A 25,310-nucleotide genomic window follows, 5' to 3' on the forward strand; every position below is an offset into this window, starting at 1 on the left:
TATATTGCTTATGCACTATTACTACAGCGTCAATTAGAAAACTCGTATCAGTGTTTCCGTAGCAACACTGATAAAATTTCTTTGCTCTTTGGTTCATTCCTACATGGAGTTCTTGCATGGATGAAGAACTCCATGTAGGAATGAACTCCAAAGAAGAAGCCACGTTTCGACGTGACTTTTTCTATGGAATGATTCCTTTACTACTTGAAAGTTTCTAGATTCTAGATTCTTTGTATAAAGATCGGGCTGGATACCACGAAGTTACCAAATGAACCGTGCAGCAATGAGTAACATATTCGATTGCTAATCTGTTTTCCTTTTAGTGTAAGATCCGGTATAAGAAATGTATACCCCCATCTCTTGTTTATGAGGGAGCAGAAATTCATAGCCCTCATAAATAACATATATATATATATATATAGGGTATATTATACTGGATTCATGCTTCTTCGCGTTGGGCGTGTATGTTTGTCTCAGTATATGGTTCTTAGATACTATAATAATATACCTACAAGATGGCACTCAGATAGTTTTAACGTAAGAATTTAAAGTGTTTATTATTTTATTGATCTTCAAGGAGCCAGGATCGGGCAGCTGGCTAAGGGATACATATAGATTGCAGCAAATTTTAAAACATTGTTTAAACTTATGCATTGTAAGATTTACAATATGTTATATTAATTTAGCAGTTTAGCACGTCTCGCGACGACATTGTCAGGGACGGTTAATTTCCACGGTTTATTTGCTTAACTGCTTTGCGTTTGACATTTTTCAGCTGTAACATTTTACTTAAGTACGCAATGTTGACTTTATACATTTTCTCAAGACAAAAGGTAACAAGATTATTAGTTATAATTGTAATACTTAGTAAAAAAGTTATCTTTGATTTTTTCGAATAGGGACATACTTTTTTTATAATATTTACATTTTACAAGAACTCTCATTTCTCATTTTCGTTGTAAAAACTTAAAAGTCGATGTTTTTTTTCATAATATGAGGAATGTGAAAATTGCAAAAGAAATGATAAAGCTATTGAAGAATTTACAAGTAGAGCTCTTTTATATAATACCACACTTGTCTAAGTAACTATACTTGTAATTTTTGATTCACTTTTTGGCTATTACATTGTTCGAGGGGCAAGGAAAAATAGCTTATATATTATCCTTTCAAATGGACGAACAAATTCACCCTTCAATATTAAATTCTTCATCACACTATTTCCTGCTGACAATAACAATAAAGTTATATTATAAGAGTTATTCCTTTCTCTTCATCAATAGCATATGCACCACGTTATATCAGATATTCTAAGCAGACTTAGAGCATCAGCGTATACTCTAAGTAAGTTTATAAATACCTATGCATACAAGTCAAAAGTGTGTTGTTTGTTTGTTACCAGTTTAGTTCAAACACTTCACCGAACTAGGAGAAATTTTGCATAGGAATATCTTGCATCCTAGGGACGTAATAGGTTTGTACTAGGGTCGTATATTTAGTATATTTATACTTTTTGTCAGTGATAACATATATATTTAGCAATCCTTAAATGTTCGATATCTTAAGCTGCTTTACGAGCCGGTGGTAGTCTAAGACACAACAATTCTATACTTTTAAAGTGCTTGTTAGTACAGTATCATTCTTATTTTTAGAGAACATTTATAACAGAACTCCATCTATGTAAAAAATAAATACGAACTAATTATGTTGAATGTACTTATTTACTCGAGTAAATTACGTGAGAATTATTTATTGCAATCTATTTGCTAGATATGCGCTGGACAATGGCAAATATATGCAATTTAAATAATTTATAACGCGCAACAGGAGACATAGGTAAGCGCCGGCTTATTTTAGCTCTGCTCGTAAACAATAAGTGACGCATCTAAATAAATGGATAAGGTAGCAATTTGTTCCGTCACCTTCTGAACTAAGCACGGCCAAGGTGCAACGAGCGTTTTCAGACACGCGTCGAAATTCGTAGACAATAGATCTACTAACTGTCTTATGAGATAGGAAGCCTGTGCCCACCAGTGACTGTGGATTTATTTATACTTTATTTTATTATTAAAAAAAAAAAAACAAAAGATGGCCTAATTGCTTGGTAACGATCTTTGCAAGGATGCTGGTAACGCCTTATCTCTTCCCTTAGATTAAAGGATTTCTGGAATCTGGATGGAACTTGAACGCAATACTTATTGGTTGGAGGATTTGGAAAACGAGCGTAAATTATAAAGGTTCTATTATCTTGCATCTTTAGAAGAATTCCAGGTCTACAAGGGCTGTAACGCTCTACCCATATATCGAAATCTACTATCTGACTTGAGTTCAACCGTATATTATTCATTAAAATGAGCTTTACTTATGAAAATTTAGCAAAATATCCTAACGTTTTACATTACCAGCGAAAGGCTCGACCTTTCGCTGGTAATGTAAGTAAATGTAATGAGAATATTGTAATAGAATACCTAACAATTTTTGGACTGACCCAAGAATCGAACCAAGGACATCGTGTACCGTAGTGTAATATCATAAGCAATAGACCTACGAGTTTTTATAGATACACATAGCTTAAAGTAATAGTAGAATTAGATAACAGGCTACTGAAACAGAATTTTATGTTGAAATCGGTTTAATAAATTTTGCTGTAGTAGACAGCAACTTCTTGCATTATTTTATTATTGTACTCTCAAGACAGTTTTGTCTGTAGTCTACAATTTGTTTTATTAACATGATAGCTTGCTCGCGTAATGCAATAACTTCGTACGAAGATAAATGATGTAATATCTATAGTCTATACGTACAAAGAAAAATTTACCAATTTTCTTTTTTTTAGCTGTTTACAGCAGCCTTATGTACCCAGTGGATTTGCATGCTATGTTCGCATCGAGAAGGCACAATTGTATACATATGCTAAATAGTGCTATAGTTTAAGTTAGAGTAAGCAGTTGATTGCCAGTTTTGCGAACTAAATAAAAATTAAATAAAAAAAATATGTCTGACTAAAGCAAAAGCATAGAGTGGTTTAAAAAAATGTACTGCGAAAAATCATACAGTTAAACTATTGCTAAATTAGTTAATAAATATATTAGTATCCATTAAAATATCGTAGTCACATATAAACGAAACAGACTTGATTCGAATGGTTCTCCAATCAACTTTCTTCTTTTCTAAAGCCTCCATTAATCTATAGGCAAAGTTGCGGGTACTAATAAATTAACTAAGGTTAACCTCCTAAAATAATATATTCCATCCCGCACTGTTCTATAAACTTGACACACTTGAATCAGAGTAGGTACCGTTAATGGTTATGGTAGCAAATTGCTCTTATCACAGCCTTTTACAGCTTAAAGATAACACATGTTTTCGGTAGTTAATGTTATATGGACGGACATTTAGATAAGGGGCACTATTTTTTGGAAATCACCTATGATAAGGCTTTTTCTATGACCACCATATAACTTAATGAAACTACGATGGCGGTTTGAAAATAACGCGTGGTTTTTCAACAAGAGGCTGTGTTTATGAATTTATTGTAACTAGTGAGAGTAATAGGACCCTATGTATATTGGAAGCTCTCTTACCTAACTTGTCTATGGTTCTTGTCACCAGGTGTAGTTTAATAATTATAATAACCGAATTTATATTATTGACGGCCGATTGGCGCAGTGGGCAGCGACCCTTCTTTCTGAATCCAAGGCCGTGGGTTCGATTCCCACAACTGCAAAATGTTTGTGTGATGAACATGAATGTTTTTCAGTGTCTAGGTTTTTATATGTATATTATAAGTATTTATGTATATTATTCATAAAAATATTCATCAGTTATCTTAGTACCCATAACACAAGCTACGCTTACTTTGGGACTAGATGGCGTGTGTGTATTGTCGTAGTATATTTATTTATTTATTATTCTCATCTGTCAAGGCTTACGAGTCCTCTTCTAAACTTTGCGATCCACTGAATCGGTGTCGAAACTTTACGGCGTCTAACGTAGTTAGACATCACATAATCGTTCGTCAAACGTATTTTTTAACCTAAATCACTAGGCATCCGGTTAAGGCGATTCGCTACATAGCGATCTCTTCCAGGCAACCAATAGCGCAAAACAAATACAGAAAATAGGTATGTGGTGCCTATATACACATATTAGTAGGAAAATATTGAATAGCTTGCTCTTACGGGAAAGTAAAACTAACTAACTAACTGAGAGTTCTACATAATGTTTGATTGGGTTGCCTGGCAGAGATCGCTTTTTAGCGATAAGGCCGCCCATTGTACCTGTGTTTTATTGTGTTGTTTTTGTTTATAATTTAATTTCTGTTAGATGTACAATAAAGTGTATTTTCAATGTTCTGAAAGGTGTGTGATGTCTACCAATCCGCACTGGGCCGGCGTTGTTTTTTTTTATGTTTATAGATGAGCCCTTGACTGCAATCAAACCCGATGGTAAGCGATGATGCAGCCTGAGGTGGAGCGCGCTTCCCTAGAAGATGCCTGGAAAATGGAAGTTGGAAGGGCATTCTAGATCCTAGCGGTGCGGATCAGAAACGAAGATGCGAAGCGCTTCGTACGCGTCCACGGTATATCGACCACGTAGGGATGCAGATCCTTAGCGTGATGGCCTATGGCCTCAACCCCTTCTCATTGTGGGGGGAGACCCGTGCTCTGTAGTGGGCCGGTAATGGGTTGATATTGTGATGATGATGATTTATTAAACATTTTACATTTATTATACATTTTAGTATATTAAGTAATAACTTTATCTAACAAAATGAGTCGTAGACAAAGGGTCTATAGCTCAATTTGTTAAATAATTAAAATTTACTTTTGTTGTTATAATTACAATATTATTCGGGAAGTACCTACTTAATGAAAAATGCATGAGTCGCAAGGAAGTCTGATATAATGCCCATAACGATTCGTGTTTTCAATTATAACGTGGGAATAATAAACAATGGATAAATTACTAATGAATGGCCTGAAAAAACTTGGTAAATTATAAATGAATTAAGACACATACTAAGTAGGCAGTTAATTGAAGACTCGATATCCTGACAGTTATTGTTGGAACGAGGTGTGAAGGTCATAATTTGGAACTAGTATATATTTTTACTACACATCTGTTGGCTTTGGCCGTGGCTAGTTACCACCCTACCGACAATGGCGAGCCGCTAAGCGACTGGTGTTCCGGCGCAATATCGCGTTGAAACCAATTAGGGGTATGACTACCATACACCCTAACAGAGTAGCCCGCTACCATCTGAGACTTCATCATTACTTCCTACCAGGTGTGATTGCAGACAAATGCTAGAAATACGCTAAAGGCAATACGCTAAGAGTGTGCATAAGTTTTTATTCATTAATTAGTCAGGTACTATTTTTCTGAAATACCACTCGGAAGGTTCTTACATTTATGTTTTAAGGGTATAAAAAAATTACTGCTATTTTTCTTGCTGGCTTTTCTTCAATAGAATATTTCATTCACATTTTGAACAGGTGTCATAGAAATGAATTAAAATAAAAGAGAAAGAACCAAGCGATTAGTTTCTCGGTAAATCAGCTTTTTGGTAGTAGAGTTACTGGAAATAGATTTTACGTTCCAAAAGTGCATGTAAAAAGCTAGAACTGAACGAATTTGTAACATAAAACTTTCTATAAGGTGCCTACCTACGTCATTTCGGTTCGCAATGCAAATCGTCAGGCTAATAAACTTGTATTACAAGAAAGAAATTGAGGCTGATTACTCGGCACGATCGGCGCTTACAAGAATTCATAAACCTGTTTTCATTATTCGAGCATCGCACTTGCTTGCGTCTTACTTTTTCCAAGTTAGTTTATTAATAGGTATTCACCACTTCAAAAATAGATTTGTAATTAAAATACGCCACTTCGCATTTCAATTATAATAATGTCTTAATTATTACAAATGAGAAAGGCTGTATGTTTGTATGTTACCTAAGTTTGGTTCGAATATTGCAACGATATTGGTGAAATGCGACTATAAATATTGGACATGCAGATGCTCCTGCTTTTCGTGGACTATATTAAGGAGCAAATTAAGCTTAATTTTCATAGAAGAATTTTTGCAAGTTACTCTTAAGTTAGTTTTCATCCTGTAAGGCTAGCATGCGCACCTCAAGAAAATTATGTCTAACCATTATCCCGTCTATCTCGATAGAAAATATACGAGTAACGGGTAGAGATAAATACCTCGTGGCAATCTTGCTAGCCCTACTGAAGATGGAAGAGGATATTGTTACCCTAGTTAAGCACCGGGGAATCTGATTGAAAAATAGCCTGTTTTAACTTATGCCCGGTTACGCAGCTAAACCGTCGCGGGCAATACCTAGTGATTCATTAATAGATTATATTTTCCTACTGAGTTATAAATAGCTGCACTCTTCAAAAAAAAAACATTTATTTCATAAATTCATTTATGTAGGAATAGTTTATAAGTTCATTAATAAATCATTGTTTTAACAATCGTGGAAGTAGCGAAGCCTGAGTTAACGTCCACTAAAAACCAATTTCATTTATTAGTATTTTATTTGACTTTATTATTCCTATACGGTATACCATAGATAAATAATCGGTGAGTATCTTTCGTATTAACTAGACGACTCAAAGAATTTAAAAAAAAAACCTTGCTAGCAGGTTGCAAGAAATTCCTCTTTATTCTGGTATTCGTGTGATAATCATATAATGACAAAGAAACCAAATTTACACATATGAATTTATAATAAAGAACAAAACGAATATATAATAAAGAGAGTAAAAAAAAACATTTATAATATACTATCAGGTAATTCTTAGATAATTATATCTGCTGTATTTATTAACTCCAAAAGTTAAAACACTATTAATGTAATCGTATTTTAATAAAAAGTATATTGTATGTCTTACCTAAATATACTTCATTAGATAAGTAAACAGTTAAAATAATTCTAAAACATTTTTGAAGATAATTTCTTTGATATGTATCGCGGTTTCTAGAGTATAGTCCGGGAGCTCAAATCGTAAGAAATCAAAAGATCTCAGCGATGTTTATTGTGTTCGCCACATATTGTAAGAGTTCACATCAGATGGTGTCGAAGTTATATCTCCAAGCTAATTTTCATTGAGTTAAAAAATCATTGGTTATTACACCCACCTAGGCACCTAGAGGTTAGATGTTTGTTTAGAGATGAATATACCTTCATCTATTATGAAGGTATATGCATCTCTAAACAAACATTTGGCAAACAGTTAACGATAAAGTGTGTCAGACAAACACAGTCTCCGAACGCGAGGTTGAAACAATGCCTGTAGGCTTATCTTACGCTACAACTACTGTATTTTTACTACCGATAAGAGCTGAATAAATTATCCAGCCACTTCGCGGCGCGTTCGTAAAATATGTGCGGACCTTCACGCCTTAATAATTTATATGCTTGCTTTTGTTAGTCATTTAATTGTATATTAACAGATGTTATTTTTCTCTCCTTTTAACCAACCTCGACAGGTTTTTTAATTCGACACGTACCCTACCTACATAACGTACAACTAGTAGGTTTAATTATATTACTAAGCGAGGCACGTTACTTCGTCTATGTACCTTTCCTGCATCATAGTATCACATGTCACAATACTAACTGTTTTTGTGCAATTTAAAAAAAAGTTGGTGATAAAAAATTCCGTGAAATTTGCTATATTCCGCGAAAAGCAGGAGAAAATCTGTATAATTTCTTGACTCTTTGTACCACACCGAACAAATCTTCGGCAATGTATTCTATACGCACGTTTCGCTCCGATACCGGACATCCGAACCTCAGGAGAATGGAGATGTTGACTTGCTCTTTAGGTACAATGAATAATTGACACTTAAAATTATAAATACCGAAAGAGCAAGTGATATTAAATTGAAATTAAATAAGAACGCACTCTTTTATTGCCATTGCGAGCCAGGGGATAGAATTCATTTTCGTTTTTAGAGTAGTATGGACAGAATATAAATTAAATTAGGCAATTATTTTACATATTGTTCTAGCGTCTATCGCATCGTTTTGCTAACAAAATAATTTAATACATAGTGTTCTATTTACTAAGTAGGCATCTTAGCACATCTTGTACGATCAGCCGTGTTCGAGTTCGACAGGCGCTTCATAAATTTTTTATTGATATTTGTTAGCGTATTCATTCGAATCCGAACAAAATTGTATCAATTCAAATCAAATAACAGATAATTGCCTACCTATTAATAACGATTGTGGATAAGTATCACGTAAGTATTTAGCAATCGCAAAAAATAGGACAATGTTACAAACCAAACAGATACGAAGAGATACGCTCATTAAACATGTTTATATTTAGATAAATATTGATATTCAGAAGTCATGGCTTCTGGAACCATTAAAGTGGAAGCCTGTTTAATAGTTTTCTTTTAATTATTTAGAAGTATTGAAACTAGCAAATTTTTGACATAAGATTTTTTTCTGTTGTAGAGATCTTAATATATAAAAACGAGATAAAAACGAAATAAATATTACTATTGTAATTATTATATGAGTAAGTGCCTTCAAATTCAAACGTGAAATTAGAATCGGGCCTCAATTTCTACTACGAATGTCATAAAAAAATCCATAATTAATAAATAGTTTATATAAGTATTTATAGACTTCTTAAGATGTGGTGGTTTTCCATAATTTTATCCGTTACTTAAGTATGAATTTCCTCGTCGCTGCGTTATAATAAGATCACACAAGTAAGTCATACCAATTATAGGTTAGGATTAAAGTAACCTAGAAGGTTTTTCAGATTTGGAATTTTAATTCGTTCATTGCATTTAATTGATAGGTTATAACGCAACTTTAACATTAAATGTAAAGATATAAACATAACTGAATCCGGGCCGATAGAATAAAACCTACGTATCTCAAATAGAGGAAGCATTCTACTTATTCTTAGTTAATATTCCTCACAGAAACCTCATTTTCGTAACTACAAGATATATTGTGATTTAAGGACCAGAGAAAGCATTTGGCATTGCATCGCGCACGCAACATTAACGATTTGACTGTATGCCAATGGGGTTAGGCTTATGCCAATTTGTGAAGGTTTTACCTAGATCCTACGTTGATATCTTGAAATCCTTTTTTAATGATAATTTCTTACAGATTACTAGCTTTGAACAAGTGAGTTAAATGGCATTTTAAGTGAGCATAACTTAATAAGCGAAATAAACTTCTTATGAATTAAAAAAAATATCAAACATGAAGAAAACTAAACTGTAAATGACTTCTTTAGTGCGAAAGTAAAACTTAGTTATTGTAGCCCGTCCCTGAAGCGAGAAAACCGTCCTCACAATTGAAATGAAATTGTTTTTGTGCTTCCGGTTTTAAATTAGCAAGTGTGTAGAATAGGTAGAATAATGCAAACCAAGAAAAAATCGTACAGCTTATCGACTTATAAAAAGTTACGTTGTCAGTGTAGTATGTTGAACAGTTCGTGAAATACCGACAAAAAGAACACGAAAGCGGGTAGTCAGATTCTGCCCGTGACATCCAACTTGACATCTGGTACCCCCGCATTCCCGCCGTGGCCACGATCCATGCAACTAGGTCGAAATATCAACAAAACCCAAAATATTATCGTGGTATGTACTCGTTCAAGTTTATTTAAGAAACCTTATTAAATATTTAGTAAATTTAATTATATTTAATTTACTTTTATTTAAATAAAAACCTTAAGAAATAAATAATCAATTAAGATAATAACTTTTATGAGATATTTTAAGCTTAGTTAACAGTTAATGAAAATACTTTTAACAATGGATTAAATTAAATCATTATTATGCATGTTACGGAGTGTGTTATTTTGACAGATTTGTTTTGACGGCGAATCTTACCTCCTCAAACAAAACATAATGTAAGAAGACAGTTTCATTCTTAAATTCCCATCCTTTCCGTTTTAGTTGGTAATTCCCGATTTACTGCGATTTCATTGACATTTTGGCTTGGATTTACATAATATATCTAAGTTAAGCGAATTTGATTTTATTATGCTAGTTAAGTTAGGTTTATTCTATTCATGAATAGATCGTGCCTGAATTATTACGGTTTTTCCAACAACGTACAGTTCTTATAAAACGTGATTCAGACTTGAGATAGATTATAAAGCCTATATTGAGTCTAAAAGAATTCCATTTCAATATTCTAGGTAGTAGGTTTATTTCCATCTATGTTCTGCATGTATGCCACTTCCTTTCTCTACATCGACTTTTATACTTACGCACATTACTCAGAATTTAACCTGTGCTGTGATATTTTCCACTTTGTAATTTTATATGGAATATAGCTTTTGCCCGCGGTTTATTATTATTAAACTCTTTATTTGTATACCACAACATTAACATATATAGATAGACGGCCGATTGGCGCAGTGGGAAGCGACCCTGCTTTCTGAGCCAAGGCCGTGGGTTCGATTCCCACAACTGGAGAATGTTTGTGTGATGAACATGAATGTTTTTTAGTGTCTGGGTGTTTATCTATATATAATAAGTGTTTATATATATTATTCATATTATAATTATTCATCAGTCATCTTAGTACCCATAACACAAGCTATGCTTACTTTGGGGCTGGATGGCGATGTGTGTATTGTCGTAGTATATTTATTTATTATTTATTATACAAAATGTAATCAAAACAGAAACATAAAGAAAAAGTAGAATACAAAGGGGTTTATGTAAAATTATTAAAGAAATATTTGATGTGTGGAAAATAATACACGAGCCCTACTCATATGTCCATTTTACCCGCAAGCCAGTAGTAGGAACCCGTTTAAAATTGAATTGAACCTTTCTTATAAGTTTCATCCGAGTATTCTATTATAAGCGTATAAACAGGTTCGGTTTTGCTTTTTTATGTGAAATATATATTGGCATGCCTTTGCACTCTAGGCATGTCAATCGATGTGATAATAATAAAATAGCCCCGGATGCCCTCACGGAAACGGCATGACGCTATTACGCCGTCACACCATCGCACTCGACCCCTTTGTCGACTATAGAATATTATATTCTTCTTTTATCTATTTAATAATAGGTATACATTACATAACTATAAGTCTACATTCTCTAATAATTATTGTATTTAAATTAATTAGATAAATCACTATGATTTCATTAACGGAACCTAATTTAAATGCTTTACATCCACTACTTCCAGTGACAGCCAACATTTTTTTTTCTTTCTTAGCTAGTCATTTTCCTTATACCTGGTTCTTAGAATTGTTACGATGGGAAAGGCTTTTATATTGTGTAATGTTTTTTCTCCGATTAGAAGGTCAAGGTTGACACTTCTGATGAACTCTAAGCTATTTCCACGATATTTATAATAGGTATCCATTATCTACTCTCTTACCGCATCTTTCATCTAGTTCTTCGCTATGTAGTTTATGTAAGGTGCCCGCGGGTATTAAGGCCTGTCGGTTAATAAGGCCTAAATGACAAAAATCGTACAAAATATAACAGTTGACGATCAAGGTTACACACACACATTACATAGTGTGTATATGCGTCGCTGTGAAGCGGCGGACGCGCTTAGATATTATTTGATACGCGAATAACATAGTTTGGAAATAAAACTGGACCCTGGTAGGGCGTTGTAATTAGTTTCTAGATTTTTTTAAGATATTAAAACGATTTGGTGCAGACGAAGTTGCGCGGGTCAGCTAGTATTTTATAACATGATACTACAATAATTAGTTTTTTATGAGGTTAAAAAATGTATTAAAACACATTTGAAAAATCCTGGCTACTTCCGAATTAATGAATTTCTAAAAGACAAGCCACTCCGTTTTCATCTTTCACAAGATAGAGAAACAATAATCAAATTGTAAAATGGTAGAATGCTTCTTGGTAGAATACTCATGGTAGAGTCCGAACTCATGGTAGAGTCACCAGAAACAGACAGAGTTAACGGTTCCAAATTGCGAAGTAAGCCTACTTGGAATAAATGAATTTCATTCAATTTAACCAACGAGCATTAATATATTTATGTTCAGATTACATCACAGACAATGATGTCAGGAAAAGTTTAAAACTGCGTTCCAGGCCGTTACAGGGGATATCATAAGAATTGGGAATTCATGAAATTTTCGGAGACATTGACGCCGGACGGATATCCAACCGTCGATTAACTTATAAACATAACAAGAACAGCATTCGGAATAAAAAGTAAACTGCAACGACTGGTCCGCTGACATCCCCGGCAGCCGCCTACCTCACACTCAGGTACGAAGCGTTACAGACTGGTAGTGCGTACACAGTTCATACGACGATACTCGATATTTTCCCCGCGACAACGACCGAGGAATTTTTCAATTAAAATTAAATAACTTGCGGTGATATCGCAACGGTGCGGTGCGGGTATTGTGATATCGGACTGTAAACAGTGTTAGCAAAATGAAGACGGATTATCCCATGGATGAAATGCATAAGAGTAAGTAAATTTAGATGCTGATTAATCCAAACTGAAGTTAAAATAACGTATATTATTATTAAATTTATGAAGTGTTTACAGCGGGATTTCTTGAATATATTTTTGACTAAATGGTTATTTGCTGTACTAAATGAAATAAAATTTTCTCAGTTGAATAAACCGACAAAGTGACTCTAACGTAAATTTGCAGTTTACGACTACTACAAGTTATTATCATTTTGGGATAATTTTATATAGCAAACTAAAAATTGCAAAAAAGTGTAAATAGAAAAGTTTATGGAGCGGTTACATAGCTTTTTAAATCGTGTTTTAGTTTCAAACGTTCTGTTATAGCATCCGGATATTTATTTATTTTTGATGACTGTTGTATGAAAATGTTGTATCCACGCATTTATTAACTTTCGCTTCGTGTGAAATTTTATCGCAACGAAAATTCGTATATGATATCATTTCAGAATGCTTTGTTTGTTTTTATTAGCATTAGGGTTTTTTAAGATGATCTAGAAATCTCTGAAAGTAATACTTATTCTACATAATATCACTAACGATAAAAATCTAAACGCTTTTAGATAATCTATAAAATATTTTATTTGGGTTAGTTTATCAATCAATTATCACGCCCTTGCAATGTAATTATTAATTATTAAATAACATTTACTGATACACAATAATTATTAAAGGTGGTGGTTATAAATAATCTTATGAACGAATCCTTAATTCAGGTAACTCGGTCAATAGTCGTGTAAAATGAAGAGATCGGTTTTCGTAGAAAGCAATGATTTCTAATGCTGTAAATTGCACATGTCGCGAAGTAGGTAATTTTATTGATGTCAGTTAATTTTAGCGATAGACGCATAGCGTAGATTTTATTACCTCTTAAAGTCCGCAATGTCCTGCATGAGTGATTCTAACAGTAACATGAGTAGTAGATATATTGTATAATTTGGCTTAGCAAGTTTTATAATAACATAATTATCAACCATTCAATTAGATCTAAACTTTTCCACCTTTATTTTGATTGCGGGATTTTTATGGGATTTGTAACCAAACTACACAAAACTGTTCGTTCAAAAACCGTTGGGTCGCTAGTTTTTTGGAACTTAAATCTCCGGCCTTTCTGTTAAACCACGAAACGTGGTACCTGCTTACGCGGTAAAACACTGTTAGTTACGCGGTACCTGAATATTAACTATAATTCGCTACTGCCATCCCTTTATTGCACTAACGACCATAAATATTAACTACTCAAAATGCTATCTTAAATATTCACTATCTGTATTAGTTAGTAAATATAAAATTTAAAAAAAATTAAGGAGCACCAGGATCAACACGTTTTTCAATCCTGGGGTCAGGCCAAATACGTGCACTTTTAAATTATAAAATTTTACGCTGTAAGTAGGAGAGAATCAATAATTATTTTATAAATATAAATTAAGTGCTTTTATTAATTGTGTGATAAAATTTTAATTGCTTATTGTAATTTATTATAAAGTTACTTCATAAATTACTCGTTCAATGGACCCAAGTTTTTTTTTTTTACGTCGTCGTGTATAAGTAGCGTACCTTAGTACTAAAATTAATAATATTTATTTAAAATGAAATAAATACATTTGTTTAATTAAACAAATTTTACTTTACGAACTAAATTCTCAACATAGAATCGATAACCTACTTAAAAATGAAATCTTTTTTTATTAAAAGTTATTGTAAATATGCACATAAATTTTCATATTTTTATTTTTATACACAACTTAGTTAAACAATCAGCAGTTAAGTATATTGTGATATACAGAAATGATAGCTTGTGACTATGATAAAACAATATAAAGTGTTGTGTAATGTTGTTGTTTTTTTTTTAATTGCGGAAATGGTAATTATAGAACAATTCATTTTATGGATAGATGCAAAATATAATTGAGTATAAAGAAGCGTTCATAAGGACGCAAGTTTTAACACGACGTCTACCAATGCACGTCCACAGCTGGGCATAGGTCTTTTCTAGTTCCAAATTCCAAGGTCTTGCGCCGCTTGCATATAGCGTCTCTTTGCAACCCCTTTTGTCGTCTATCTTTATAAACGCCAGAAACTGGAGACATCGTCTATCCGAGCTATGTGGCTCGTACAGCGCCACCTTAGCGTCGCGACTTTTGGAGCTATGTTGGTAACTCTGATCTTCTCATAATTGAGGAGATCCGTAGAGAAAAGAGAGCTCGAAGCTCGGGATATCTCTATGTGTTTAAATCACACATAAAGATATCCCGAGCTTGGAGCTCTCTTTCGAGGCTGAGTGCCTCTGAGTAACTACTTTTTATGAGACCCAATAAAAATAAAGTTAAGAAGGTCTCTTTTTTTATAATAAAGCCCGCTTAGTGAATTAAAGGAAAATTTAAGTAAATTGGTTAGGTACAATTTGTTTATATTCTCAGGAAGTACTGGGCCGATAAATTAAACTAGTCCCGAGAAATATTGTACTGTATATTGTTTAATTCAATAGGCAAAACCGCGGGGTAAAGCCTAACTTCTTAAGACATGACAGGCATTAACAATATTTTTTGTTCTTTTAAATCTGTGTCATGAAGCCGTAGTTTTTTTACCGTCTTTTTTGCACGATTGGTCACTATTTGGTTTAGAAATATAATTAATATTTGCTTGACTCACATTTACTTGAGATACACATTATGCTCTATATTCGTTTCTGAAATTTATGCACCACGGATATTTGTATAAAATATCTCATAAAAGTATCACAATGCATACTTCATAAACGAGTTTGTTTGCATGTTTGTATGCCTGGAACTACTACGGTTGTATAAAATATAGAGGGTTTTATAACCCATTTATTTAGCAAGGTAGGTTGGGGAATTGGAATGTGGGACAAAGTTTAGAACGCCGTATTTTTCAATCCAATATCCGAATTTAGTTTATAGGTATTTTATTAGGTATCTGTGAGAAAAAAAGAAAAGTTTTGTTGGGAGCGTGTTACCGATGTAAATTTTCTATCGAAGTGAGCCAGATGAGTCAGTCGTCTTTTGTCTTTAGCATTTGTTGCTTGACATTTGTGTTGTTGTATTTTTATTTGCATAGTTGATCGTTGACATGAAACTGCTTAAATTATAATACAACCAGAAACTTCTTATTATTTTGTCTTCTTTCTGTGTGAATTAAGCTATTTTTTGTTAAACAAATATTGAAGTTAGTGGGGTTAAGAGCTTAGTTCCACCACACTGCTCCAGTACGAGTTGGCGGGATTAAACGATTATTTTAATATACCTACCTACATCACACATTAGTAGTGATTTTGATAAGAATCGTGATGAAAATTTTCTATCTTCCAGGCTGACACAGATAATTTCTTGACTGGAATGCAAAATAAGTATACTATTAATAGATAGTTGTTAAATCTTCAGCTATGGTATCGAACCGAGTGCCGTATCCGTAGACAAACAAATGAATCTCGGCACCAACGTCAATGTGAATCCTATCCGCATATTTTTAGAAATTTTGTTTTTCTACTGTTCACAGTGGATAAGTAGGTATAAACCGATTCTAATAAATAATAAACTAAACTAAGATATTGAAACAATTACCTAGTTTAGGAACAATTCCAAAAAAATATCACTTTTTTTATATAGTTTATGGAAATGGTATTGGTATTATTAATAATATCGTTATTTTATATTTTTTGAAAATTGTATTGCTCGTTTGAATAAAGAATGCTTCATCTATATAAATATATATAAAAAAACACGAGCGCAGTAATATAAAGTAAAACTACCGTGTTAAGTTTCTTCGGTTACGAGCAAGTGTCATGAAAATTTATTTATTACGAAATAAAGTCGCATTACGTTAGACTATTTATTAATCGCAATTCCAACCGCAATTATGAAGCTATTAGAAACATAAATATTGAAAAGTTAACACAACTTACAATTTCTTCATCTTGGAGGTACATGATCTATTAATATTGATATAAAAATATAATGTGATTGGAATACTAAGTAATAATAAATAAAAAATGCATTAATTATTTTTCAATTAAAGATTATCTCACTCAAACCGAAAGTTTGCTGTATTCGAAAGTCCTGTTAAAGAGGCAGAAAGTAACACAGGTTACATTTTTTATCACAGAAAAACAAATGTAGGGATTTTAGGGTATGGAAAAAAACTAACCTCTTGTGGACGAAGTTGTTAACTAACGCATGTAATATCATGTTGGAACAGTCATAGTACTCCAGTGTTCTAGAAGAGATTGAAAACGTCTTTGCAAACCTTTGTATTTTAAAGATTACTTTACATTTTTAATCTGTATTTATGTCTAAACACTTGTGTGTTAAAAGTAAAGCGTTTTCTATCTACGTGTAAAACCTACGTAGTGAGAGAGTGCTTATGATCTCTTTTTCTCTATTTTCTCTCCTCTCACCTTTTTCCCATCGGGCATTGTTAGAAACAAAACATTGTTGATATCCCATACGCTTATCCGAAGCATTTTAATTACTTGTTTTAAATATGCACCGCAAAAATCTAGAATGCTGTTTTGGCTTCTGTTTTCCCCGAATACTATAATTGCGCTGTCACTTACAACTAAACACCAAACTTAAATAATAAAACTAACCTACGTAAGTATGTTAAAATAGACTTTACTTTAATTTTATCTTCAGAGTGAGTGTTTGTCTCACTTTATAATATAGCGCAAAAATTACCAGAAGAATAAAATAAGGTAGTCGCCTGATAGTCGTATGGATACACTTTCGGAAAATGTTCAGTCAGTTTATAACTACAGCTTTAGAACAAGGAAGGGTCTCAAACCGGAACAACAGCAATAGTTCTAACAAGGAATAATAGGCCTTTTTGGGATACTATTAATGGATAATCAAGTACATGCATTATTTAAAAAGAGGTGAAAGATAACACCCCTGTTGATGACTTGAAATCGGAGTTACATGTGTATGTGTGTGCGTGTAATCGTGTTTAAATATTGTTTGAGACCTTTAAAACTCTGTGATGTTGCCGTAGATATCCGTGACCCTATTTGACTCCCCACTTGCAAATTATGGAACAATCTCCCATCCTGATGTGTTTGCTCAAAAATACAATCTAGGGTTATTCAAGGGGCGGATAAACAAATTTTCTAAAAGCCGGCAACGCATCGGTGATCACTTATCACCAGGTGACCCACTTGCTCGTTTGCCCGCTATTAATATTTAAAAAAAAAAAAATCTTCTTAGTAGTCTTGTATATTGAAAACATTAAACAAATAACATAGACGTATAATAAGTAGAAGACACTGACCTTTCTCGTCTTTGTTAAAGGAACAAGCTCACTAATCGGGTTATCCGATGTGACGGATAACAAGCTGTTCTGGAGGCAGTTGGTGGCGGAGCTCCTCGGGACCTTCCTGCTGACGTCCATCGGTGTAGCTGCCTGCATCGCCATCGAGAATGCAGAGGCACCGAAAGTTACCAGCATCGCCTTGTGTTTTGGTCTACTAGTCGGCTCTATTGTGCAGGTATGTGGTCTTTCAGCTTTTAGCACAAATCAACAACAATGTTGAAGGAAGGGAAGAACTCCAGTACTTGTGGAGATGGTGTGTTGCTCTGCCAAAGCACGGAAGTACCGGATACATTATTTGAAGATTTCATAACGGGACGTTTCATTTTCCTGCTTTATCAAACGCCAGAAGATTTTGTTTAAAAGCGTTCAATTGATTTCATGGGTACATGTAAGAAATACGACATTATTACAGAGGATAGACAAAGATCTCGAAATAACACAATTTTAATGCGAAAATTAGAGTACTGAAATGTTTAAGACAATTTGAAATGGTAATAACAAAAAAAAAACAACCGGCGAAGTTTGTTATAGGCTTCTTCTTAGATCAGGCGCATTTGTAACCCTCGTGGCTTTCGTTTTAAATTAACAAATTTATTTATTGCCATCAACTCAAAAGTGCCATATATGTGCCTATTTGACTTTGACTTTAATCTTATTATGAAGAACGATACACACGATCTCCTTCAGCTCATCATTTAGAGGAATATAGCTTTTTCAAAAATTTAAGCTATAAACTATATTGAAACATTTTCTCCTGATGTCTCCTGGCATACTAAATTGAGTTTAAATTAAAAAAAAATCTTTTTAAATTCTGACGGTATGCCAATTTTCATTAATAAAACCGTAAGTGTTTCTTTACCCGTACATGTTTTCACGACGTGCAATCGTATTAAAGCAACTAATGTTATTACGTCATGAAGGGCCTTTCTAGCCGTAAACTCACGAGACTATTGTCAATTGTTCTTCAAGTATATATTTATAATCTTTTGTGTTTCAAGTATAGCCTGCGTTGCTATGAGATTGGATGAAGAATAATTAACGAGATTTGAACCTCTATTCTATATAAAGATCATTTCTATATGTTGTAGTACGCAATTAATTATAATAATCCTATATACTATTAATGTGTTCTTCTGCGTCGATATGATCGTAAAAAAAATTGAGGGTTAACGAAAGCTTAGATTTGATTGCACTATAACCATGCCCTGTTATTACGTTTTAATATGTAATGTATATTTTGTTTATACACAAACGTATCAATCAGTTATTAATTGTGTATTTTTACAAACTCGCTACTGGTTCACCCTTGATAAATTGCAGAGGTCAAACGGCAAATTAAAACTTGTGATCGTAATTGAGGTTACATTTAAAAGCTGAGGAGGTCTACTTAATATGACGTAAGTGAGTATATAAGTATGGAAAATGTAGGACCTCCCGCTGAAGTTTATTAAACCGAAACGATACGTCTCATTACTCCCAAATTCTTTGAAGTTCGGGAAGGATTACTTGACTTGTTTGTTTTATCTGTTTACAGATATTTTTTAATCCTGCTTCAAATATTTTTTTCCCCTTGTCCTAAAAAAAGGGTGGCTTGGCATTCATCTAAAGTCTTTTGATCTTCTTTTGAAGAATACAATATGACAGAAAAAAAAAAATGGAAGTTAGTAGTCTGGAAATATATTTTATATTTTAGAAAAAAATACTTCGAAAATGAATTTATAAGTAGTGTTTTAACGAGTAGATTTTAATATTGTAACTGCCATTTTGGTAGTTTGGACAGCAGCATATAAATGAATAAAGTCGTAGCTTCGAGCAAAAAAATATATATTAAAAGGCAGTTATTAGTAACTACTGACCTTGTGCACAGAAATTTCACCCTCGTCTATAAGAGAAGAGCATCGGGAACTGTGAATGCGGTTATTATCACTTGTTTGCTTAATAACCCATATTAGATCAGCGTGGAGGGTCTAAGCTATAAATCCTATTCTTCTGTGCGGGATGCCCAGCTGTGGGGCGCTAATAGATTAAGTATGATCTTAAGAATGTATTTGTCATAATTTAGCTTTGTAAATAGGGTTATTATATAAACTATACTGTTGATATTTCAAGTTTATCAAATTTAAGCAAAAACGCGGCCTAAATTTTTGCAATAAAATATTTAATCCACATCCTTAAATGCAGCTATCAATACAATAAAATAGGACAATTGAGTCAATGTCCGGCCTTTCCCACGAAGTCGCAGACCCGTGGTCGCTCATGTGTTAAATGTATAACACATGTTCCATTCAATATCATTAAAAGGCCAATATGCAAATAGATGAATATGTGAACCTTGGTACACGATAATAGTACGATACCACTTTCGACTAATGGAGGTGAATATAACCGACAGGTATGGGTACAGTTTATTGACAATGTAATTATTACGTGTGTCAGAATGGTGTCATAAGATAAAGTGTTTATTTTTTAATTTTATTATTTAAGTCTACTAATCGAAGTATCGTAATATATTTTAAACAGATTTTTATGTACCGATTGTGTTTAATCTATAGTAGTAGGTTCGTGCTCGTAATAATATAGGGGAACGAAAAAGAGTTAGTAATCAATTATAAAACACAACAAAGTGTTAGTGTAAACGGGATATTAACTATCAATCGAATTAACAGAAAGGTCTCAATACGATGAGTGTTGGGTTTTTATATATATCTCTGACGTCATCATCATGTCAACCAATGGACGTCCACTGCTGGAAATAGTTCTTTTGTAGGGAGTTCCACAATACACGGTCCTGGGCTGTTTGCCTCCAGCGGCTCCCAGCGACTCGCCTGATGTCTTCTGTCCACCTCGTTGGGGGCCGACCTACGCTGCGTTTACCGGTGCGGGGTAGCCATTCCAGCACCTTAAGACCCCAACGTCCAATATACCAATATAATGGACAAATATATCTCTGTATACGAATATAATTTTTCTGTACGTCACTTATCCCTTTTAAGGCTGGATATATTTTGACGAGGATTTTAAAGAAGTGTCTGTGTGTCTCTAGATGTTTAAGATTGATTGGTAGATAATTCTGCGACCAGATTCAAGGTTCTTTTTAATTCTTAGGGACTCATTGTTTCATGACCGCTAGTTTATTATGATAGTTTAATAAAATAAAAAGGGTTATATTTATAAAAAAAATCTTTATATTCCATCCCTACTTAATATTATAAATGTCAATGTAAGTTTGTTTGTTACGCTTTCACGCAAAAACTACTTAACAGATCCTCATGAAACTGTGTACACATATTCTTGGAAGTGTTCGAAGTAATATAGGATACTTTTATCCCGACATTAAGCTCGGTAACTTTGAGAGAGGGGATGAGTGTTTGACGATTTTACATCAAAACTCCGACAAATTATAACCGATTTAAATAATTATTTTTGTACTATAGAGGTTATAATATGTGTTTAATTTTGCCCAAACTATGTTTGGAGATAGAGGGCAGAACTCCTTAGCAGACAGCAGCAAACCCCTCATTTAAGGCTTAGCGATACTGAATACTTTATTTTTTTTAGATCTACTACTAAATTAAATGCCACATCAAAAAACAAAATCAAACGCAGACGAAGTCGCGGGCAACAGCTAGTATTGTTATAATTTTTTAAATTAATACCTTATTTCATACAAATGTAGTGTGTAGTTTTTTAAGTAAGTCCGCGCGAGCAAGTTCATGAATAAGAACCCCGAACGTGTTCGTAACTAGGGCATGGAACCTCGATCTATATGAGTACTTATATAATATTTGATTAATTTCATCGATATATTAAATTGGCAATTTTATACTTACCAGTTATAGTTGTTTATATAATTTGTAGATACAAAACCAACGTATTAAACCCTTCAAATCATAGATTTGTCGAAAAATGATTTAGAGATAAGTGGTCACGAATACGGCATCCGTATGTCACTCGTGCTTAGCCCTGGACGTTATGCAAATTGATCGGATGCAAGATAAAGCTGCTACTCACAACATGCTTTAAGTGTTATTATTATAGGGCTATAAATAAATATTTATGTAACGGTGCAATGAATTTCTTGAATTCTCGAGAATGTTTACAAATGTTTTGAGTTTGACTTTGACACACTCATGCATCGATTGAAAGACAAACTATTTATAAAATAATTTTCTTACTTTAAAAAGTTCAAAGATCATTTTATCACGATTTTATCGATCAACGACAAAACTTATGTGAATTAAATAAAATTCAAAGACCATTTCGCGATTTATTCAGCATACGTTTAACAGCGTAAAGTATATAATGACAAAACGTGTTTATGTATATAGCTTAATTTTGTTCATGAATAACTTGCACTTGACTTCAATAAATAATACGTGTGGGTAAAATTTATATCTTATTTTCGAAGTTACCTTTTTTGTTAAATAACTTAAAATACGTGTTCTAGCCTTCCTTTAAATTGTAATTTCTTATGCGGTATGTAAGTTTTAGTTGCGAGGTATGGAACAATCGAACGAGCGCGGCCATTCTTACTAATATTATAAATGCGAAAGTGTGTTTGTTTGTTTGTCATTCCTTCACGCTCTAACTAGTCAACCAATAAACTTGATTTGTATTTAACCACCTCCCTGGCGCAACGGTGAGTGCTGTTAATTTAACTAGAAGGTCCCTGATTCGATTTCCCGCAGGGGCAATTTTGGAATATATTATTTCTCTTTAGCACGCTATCATCTTAGACTGCATACCACCAGGTGAGATTTCAGTCAAGGGCTAACCTGTAGTTAAAAAAAAAACAATTAAAAAATATTGGCAGTAACATAGGGTCCTAGGATAACAAACGGTTCCTATGGGATTTGTAGATTAACAATATAAACGTAAACGAAGTCGCGGGTAACAGCTTGTATTTTATCAAAATTTTTAAAAGCGCTTTCATCGTATTTTTGAAATATACTAAAAAGGTTACTTCATTCATTATTTAGAGAGTATTATATACAATACGTTTATACTTTGTTAATATTTGTTTTGGGGCGAAGATAGTAAATAGCAATCTTTGTCAATATACAATGCCTATATTTGATAGCTTTTTGACCCTCGGTGCAAAAAGCTCGAAGTACGGATCAGTGATAACTCGATGGTCTGCGCAAATAAATGTTTTAATACAACATAGCATTTTGTACTTGGTTTAGCAACTATGGGCGTCTACGTGTTCCACTTTTATCTTATTAGCGTTATTTCTTTATCTAAAAGTCAAGGGAAATAAATATCTGCATACAACATGAACACTGCCAGTGATGAGTTAAGTTGCGAAATTTCTATCGATCAAAATATTGATAAATATTAAGGACGCGCAAATTACAATCGCTCGTCATACATAGGTAATGCGTGAAATTTGCAGCTTCAAATGTTACGTGTTGAAGAAATAATTCTTGTTAGTAGGTATATTTTTAATCTCCCACAGTCTTTCAATGCATCCAGTGACAGTAAATTTTTCTTTCATCATCATATCGACCCATTACCGGTCCACTACAGGGCACGGGTCTCCTCCCACAATGAGAAGAGGTTAAGGCCTCCACCACGCTGGCTCAGTGCGGATTGGTGGACTCTACACACCTTTGAGAACATTATGTAGAACTCTCAGGCATGCAGGTTACTAAACCGTCGAAGTGATATTTTTAAATACTTAAAACGCACATAACTTAGTCAAAAAAAAATCTTTATTTAGTATAGGCCCATAGATACCCATTTGTTTCCATCATTATAATGGTGTTATCTAAATTCGTTAAATAAAAATTAATGCTGTATGGAGCAAGCATGGTTCCAAACGCCTCCCCAACAAATTTAGCCAGAGAGAGACATTTATACCTTTTTACCGTAAAAAAAAAAAAAAAAAACACCCGGCTAAGTTTGTTGTGGGCTTCTTCTTAGACCAGGACGCGTTTGGAACCCTCGTAGCTTTAGTTTTAAGTTTACGAATGTGGTTATCGCCATCATCTCACTACCGTGTGGTTCTTATGTACGCATCAAAAGTGCCACCTGTGGGCCTACTTGAATAAAGATATTTTTGACTTTTGACTTTGACTTCGTCTGTGCTTAATATTACTATCGGATCCTTCTATAAGCGTTCGTTTAATATAAACTTTTAACTTATTGAGTTTATCGTTTTATACTGTATACACAATGTCAGGTTTAATCAAGTTCTTGCGTATAATTTATGTTTTGGATACATTGCTGTACAATATATTGAAATTTACAGAAGATTTGTATGAACATGCAGACGATACGGTCGCGTGATCCCAAATAATTATTATGAGGTTCATGTGAAATCCACACGGTTACAAGTTGATTAGACCATTCACGACTTCTCATTAATCATATTCGGTGCAGGCAATCGACGTTTGGCATCTCGACATTTTAATAATGTGCATTGAACCATCTTGTTCTCGGAAATCCCTTGATAACCTTCATAGTTCTGTGTGCATTTTCATATTCTAGTTCTTGACATTTTCCTTATTTATTTCTATGGTTATGTAACGTATTTATTTATTACTTCGTGAGATATTCCATATGTTTAGTAGTAGAAGAGCTTTTATGACAGAGTCCGTCCAGGGTAGCGCTCCTGGCATGGTTATTTCTGCACAGCATTTAGGAGATGTTAACTTTACAATGACATTTCTTATGTCATTGTAAAGTCAACATCTCCTGAGGATTGTTTCGGAGCGAAACATGCGTAGAGGGTACATTGCCGAGAATATGCTTGGTGTGGAGTATACGGATTGAAGAAATTATAATTTACACCATACAGATTCTCTTGCTGTTCGAGGAGTATAGCAAATTAAGCTTAATTTTCATAATATTTTTGCTATCATTATAAATCGTTAACTATCAAGGTATACCTAAATTAAAATATTATTTATAAAATAATAGTTTCGTGCTCTGTTTAAACAGTGTTTCCAAACTTAAAGTTGAAATAAAATAAAAAAAGTACTCTGTGCTTGAATGAAAGCGTTATCAATTCACTACCGACCCGCAGGGTCTCTCAGAATAAGAAGCCCAGCCCCGTGACAAAGTCTCGATGTATAGACTTCACACGCCTTTAAGAAAAATAAGGACAGCTCTTAGGTATCAGGTGTCTTCGATGTTATACTTCACCGTTATAGTAAGTAATATCTAGAATTGCTTAAATTAAAAACAAACATAATTTCGAAAATCCACACACAATTTTTTATTATTTTTAGTAAGTTTTAACCGCGGCTTGGCTCGCGTGGTAGTTTAAAAAATTTTGCCAGAAGGAATAAGATACCGTAAACATTGTTGTGTGTCTTTTCATTAGCCTGTTGTAAGTTAGTTACTATTCGGCTTTTCAGCTAACTCTTTGCCAACAATAAAGTAGATTAGTCGTTTAGTTAGGGCGTAAAGGAAGGACAAATAAACAAACATACTCGCTCTTATAATGTTATTTTATTTTTGGTGTTGGTCCTCAGATTGTCATCATACTACCTAT

At 33.6% G+C, this 25,310-nt stretch overlaps 1 protein-coding gene across 3 annotated transcripts in view; it reads left to right on the forward strand.

Moving 5' to 3' along the window:
• The window catches only part of LOC120637697 (aquaporin AQPAe.a), a 127,811-nt gene that overhangs the window by 37,582 nt on the left and 64,919 nt on the right, over positions 1 to 25,310 (forward strand). For 2 of the 3 annotated variants that reach the window (XM_039909650.1, XM_039909652.1), the window contains one exon: positions 17,788 to 17,984. In XM_039909650.1, the coding sequence (XP_039765584.1) occupies positions 17,788 to 17,984 (197 nt within the window). Of the gene's footprint in view, positions 1 to 12,264; positions 12,479 to 17,787; positions 17,985 to 25,310 lie in introns of those variants that run through there. The other variant, XM_039909651.1, reaches the window with a different exon arrangement.

This window comes from Pararge aegeria, chromosome 4, assembly GCF_905163445.1.
Source record: "Pararge aegeria chromosome 4, ilParAegt1.1, whole genome shotgun sequence".
Taxonomy (NCBI): Eukaryota; Metazoa; Arthropoda; class Insecta; order Lepidoptera; family Nymphalidae; genus Pararge; species Pararge aegeria.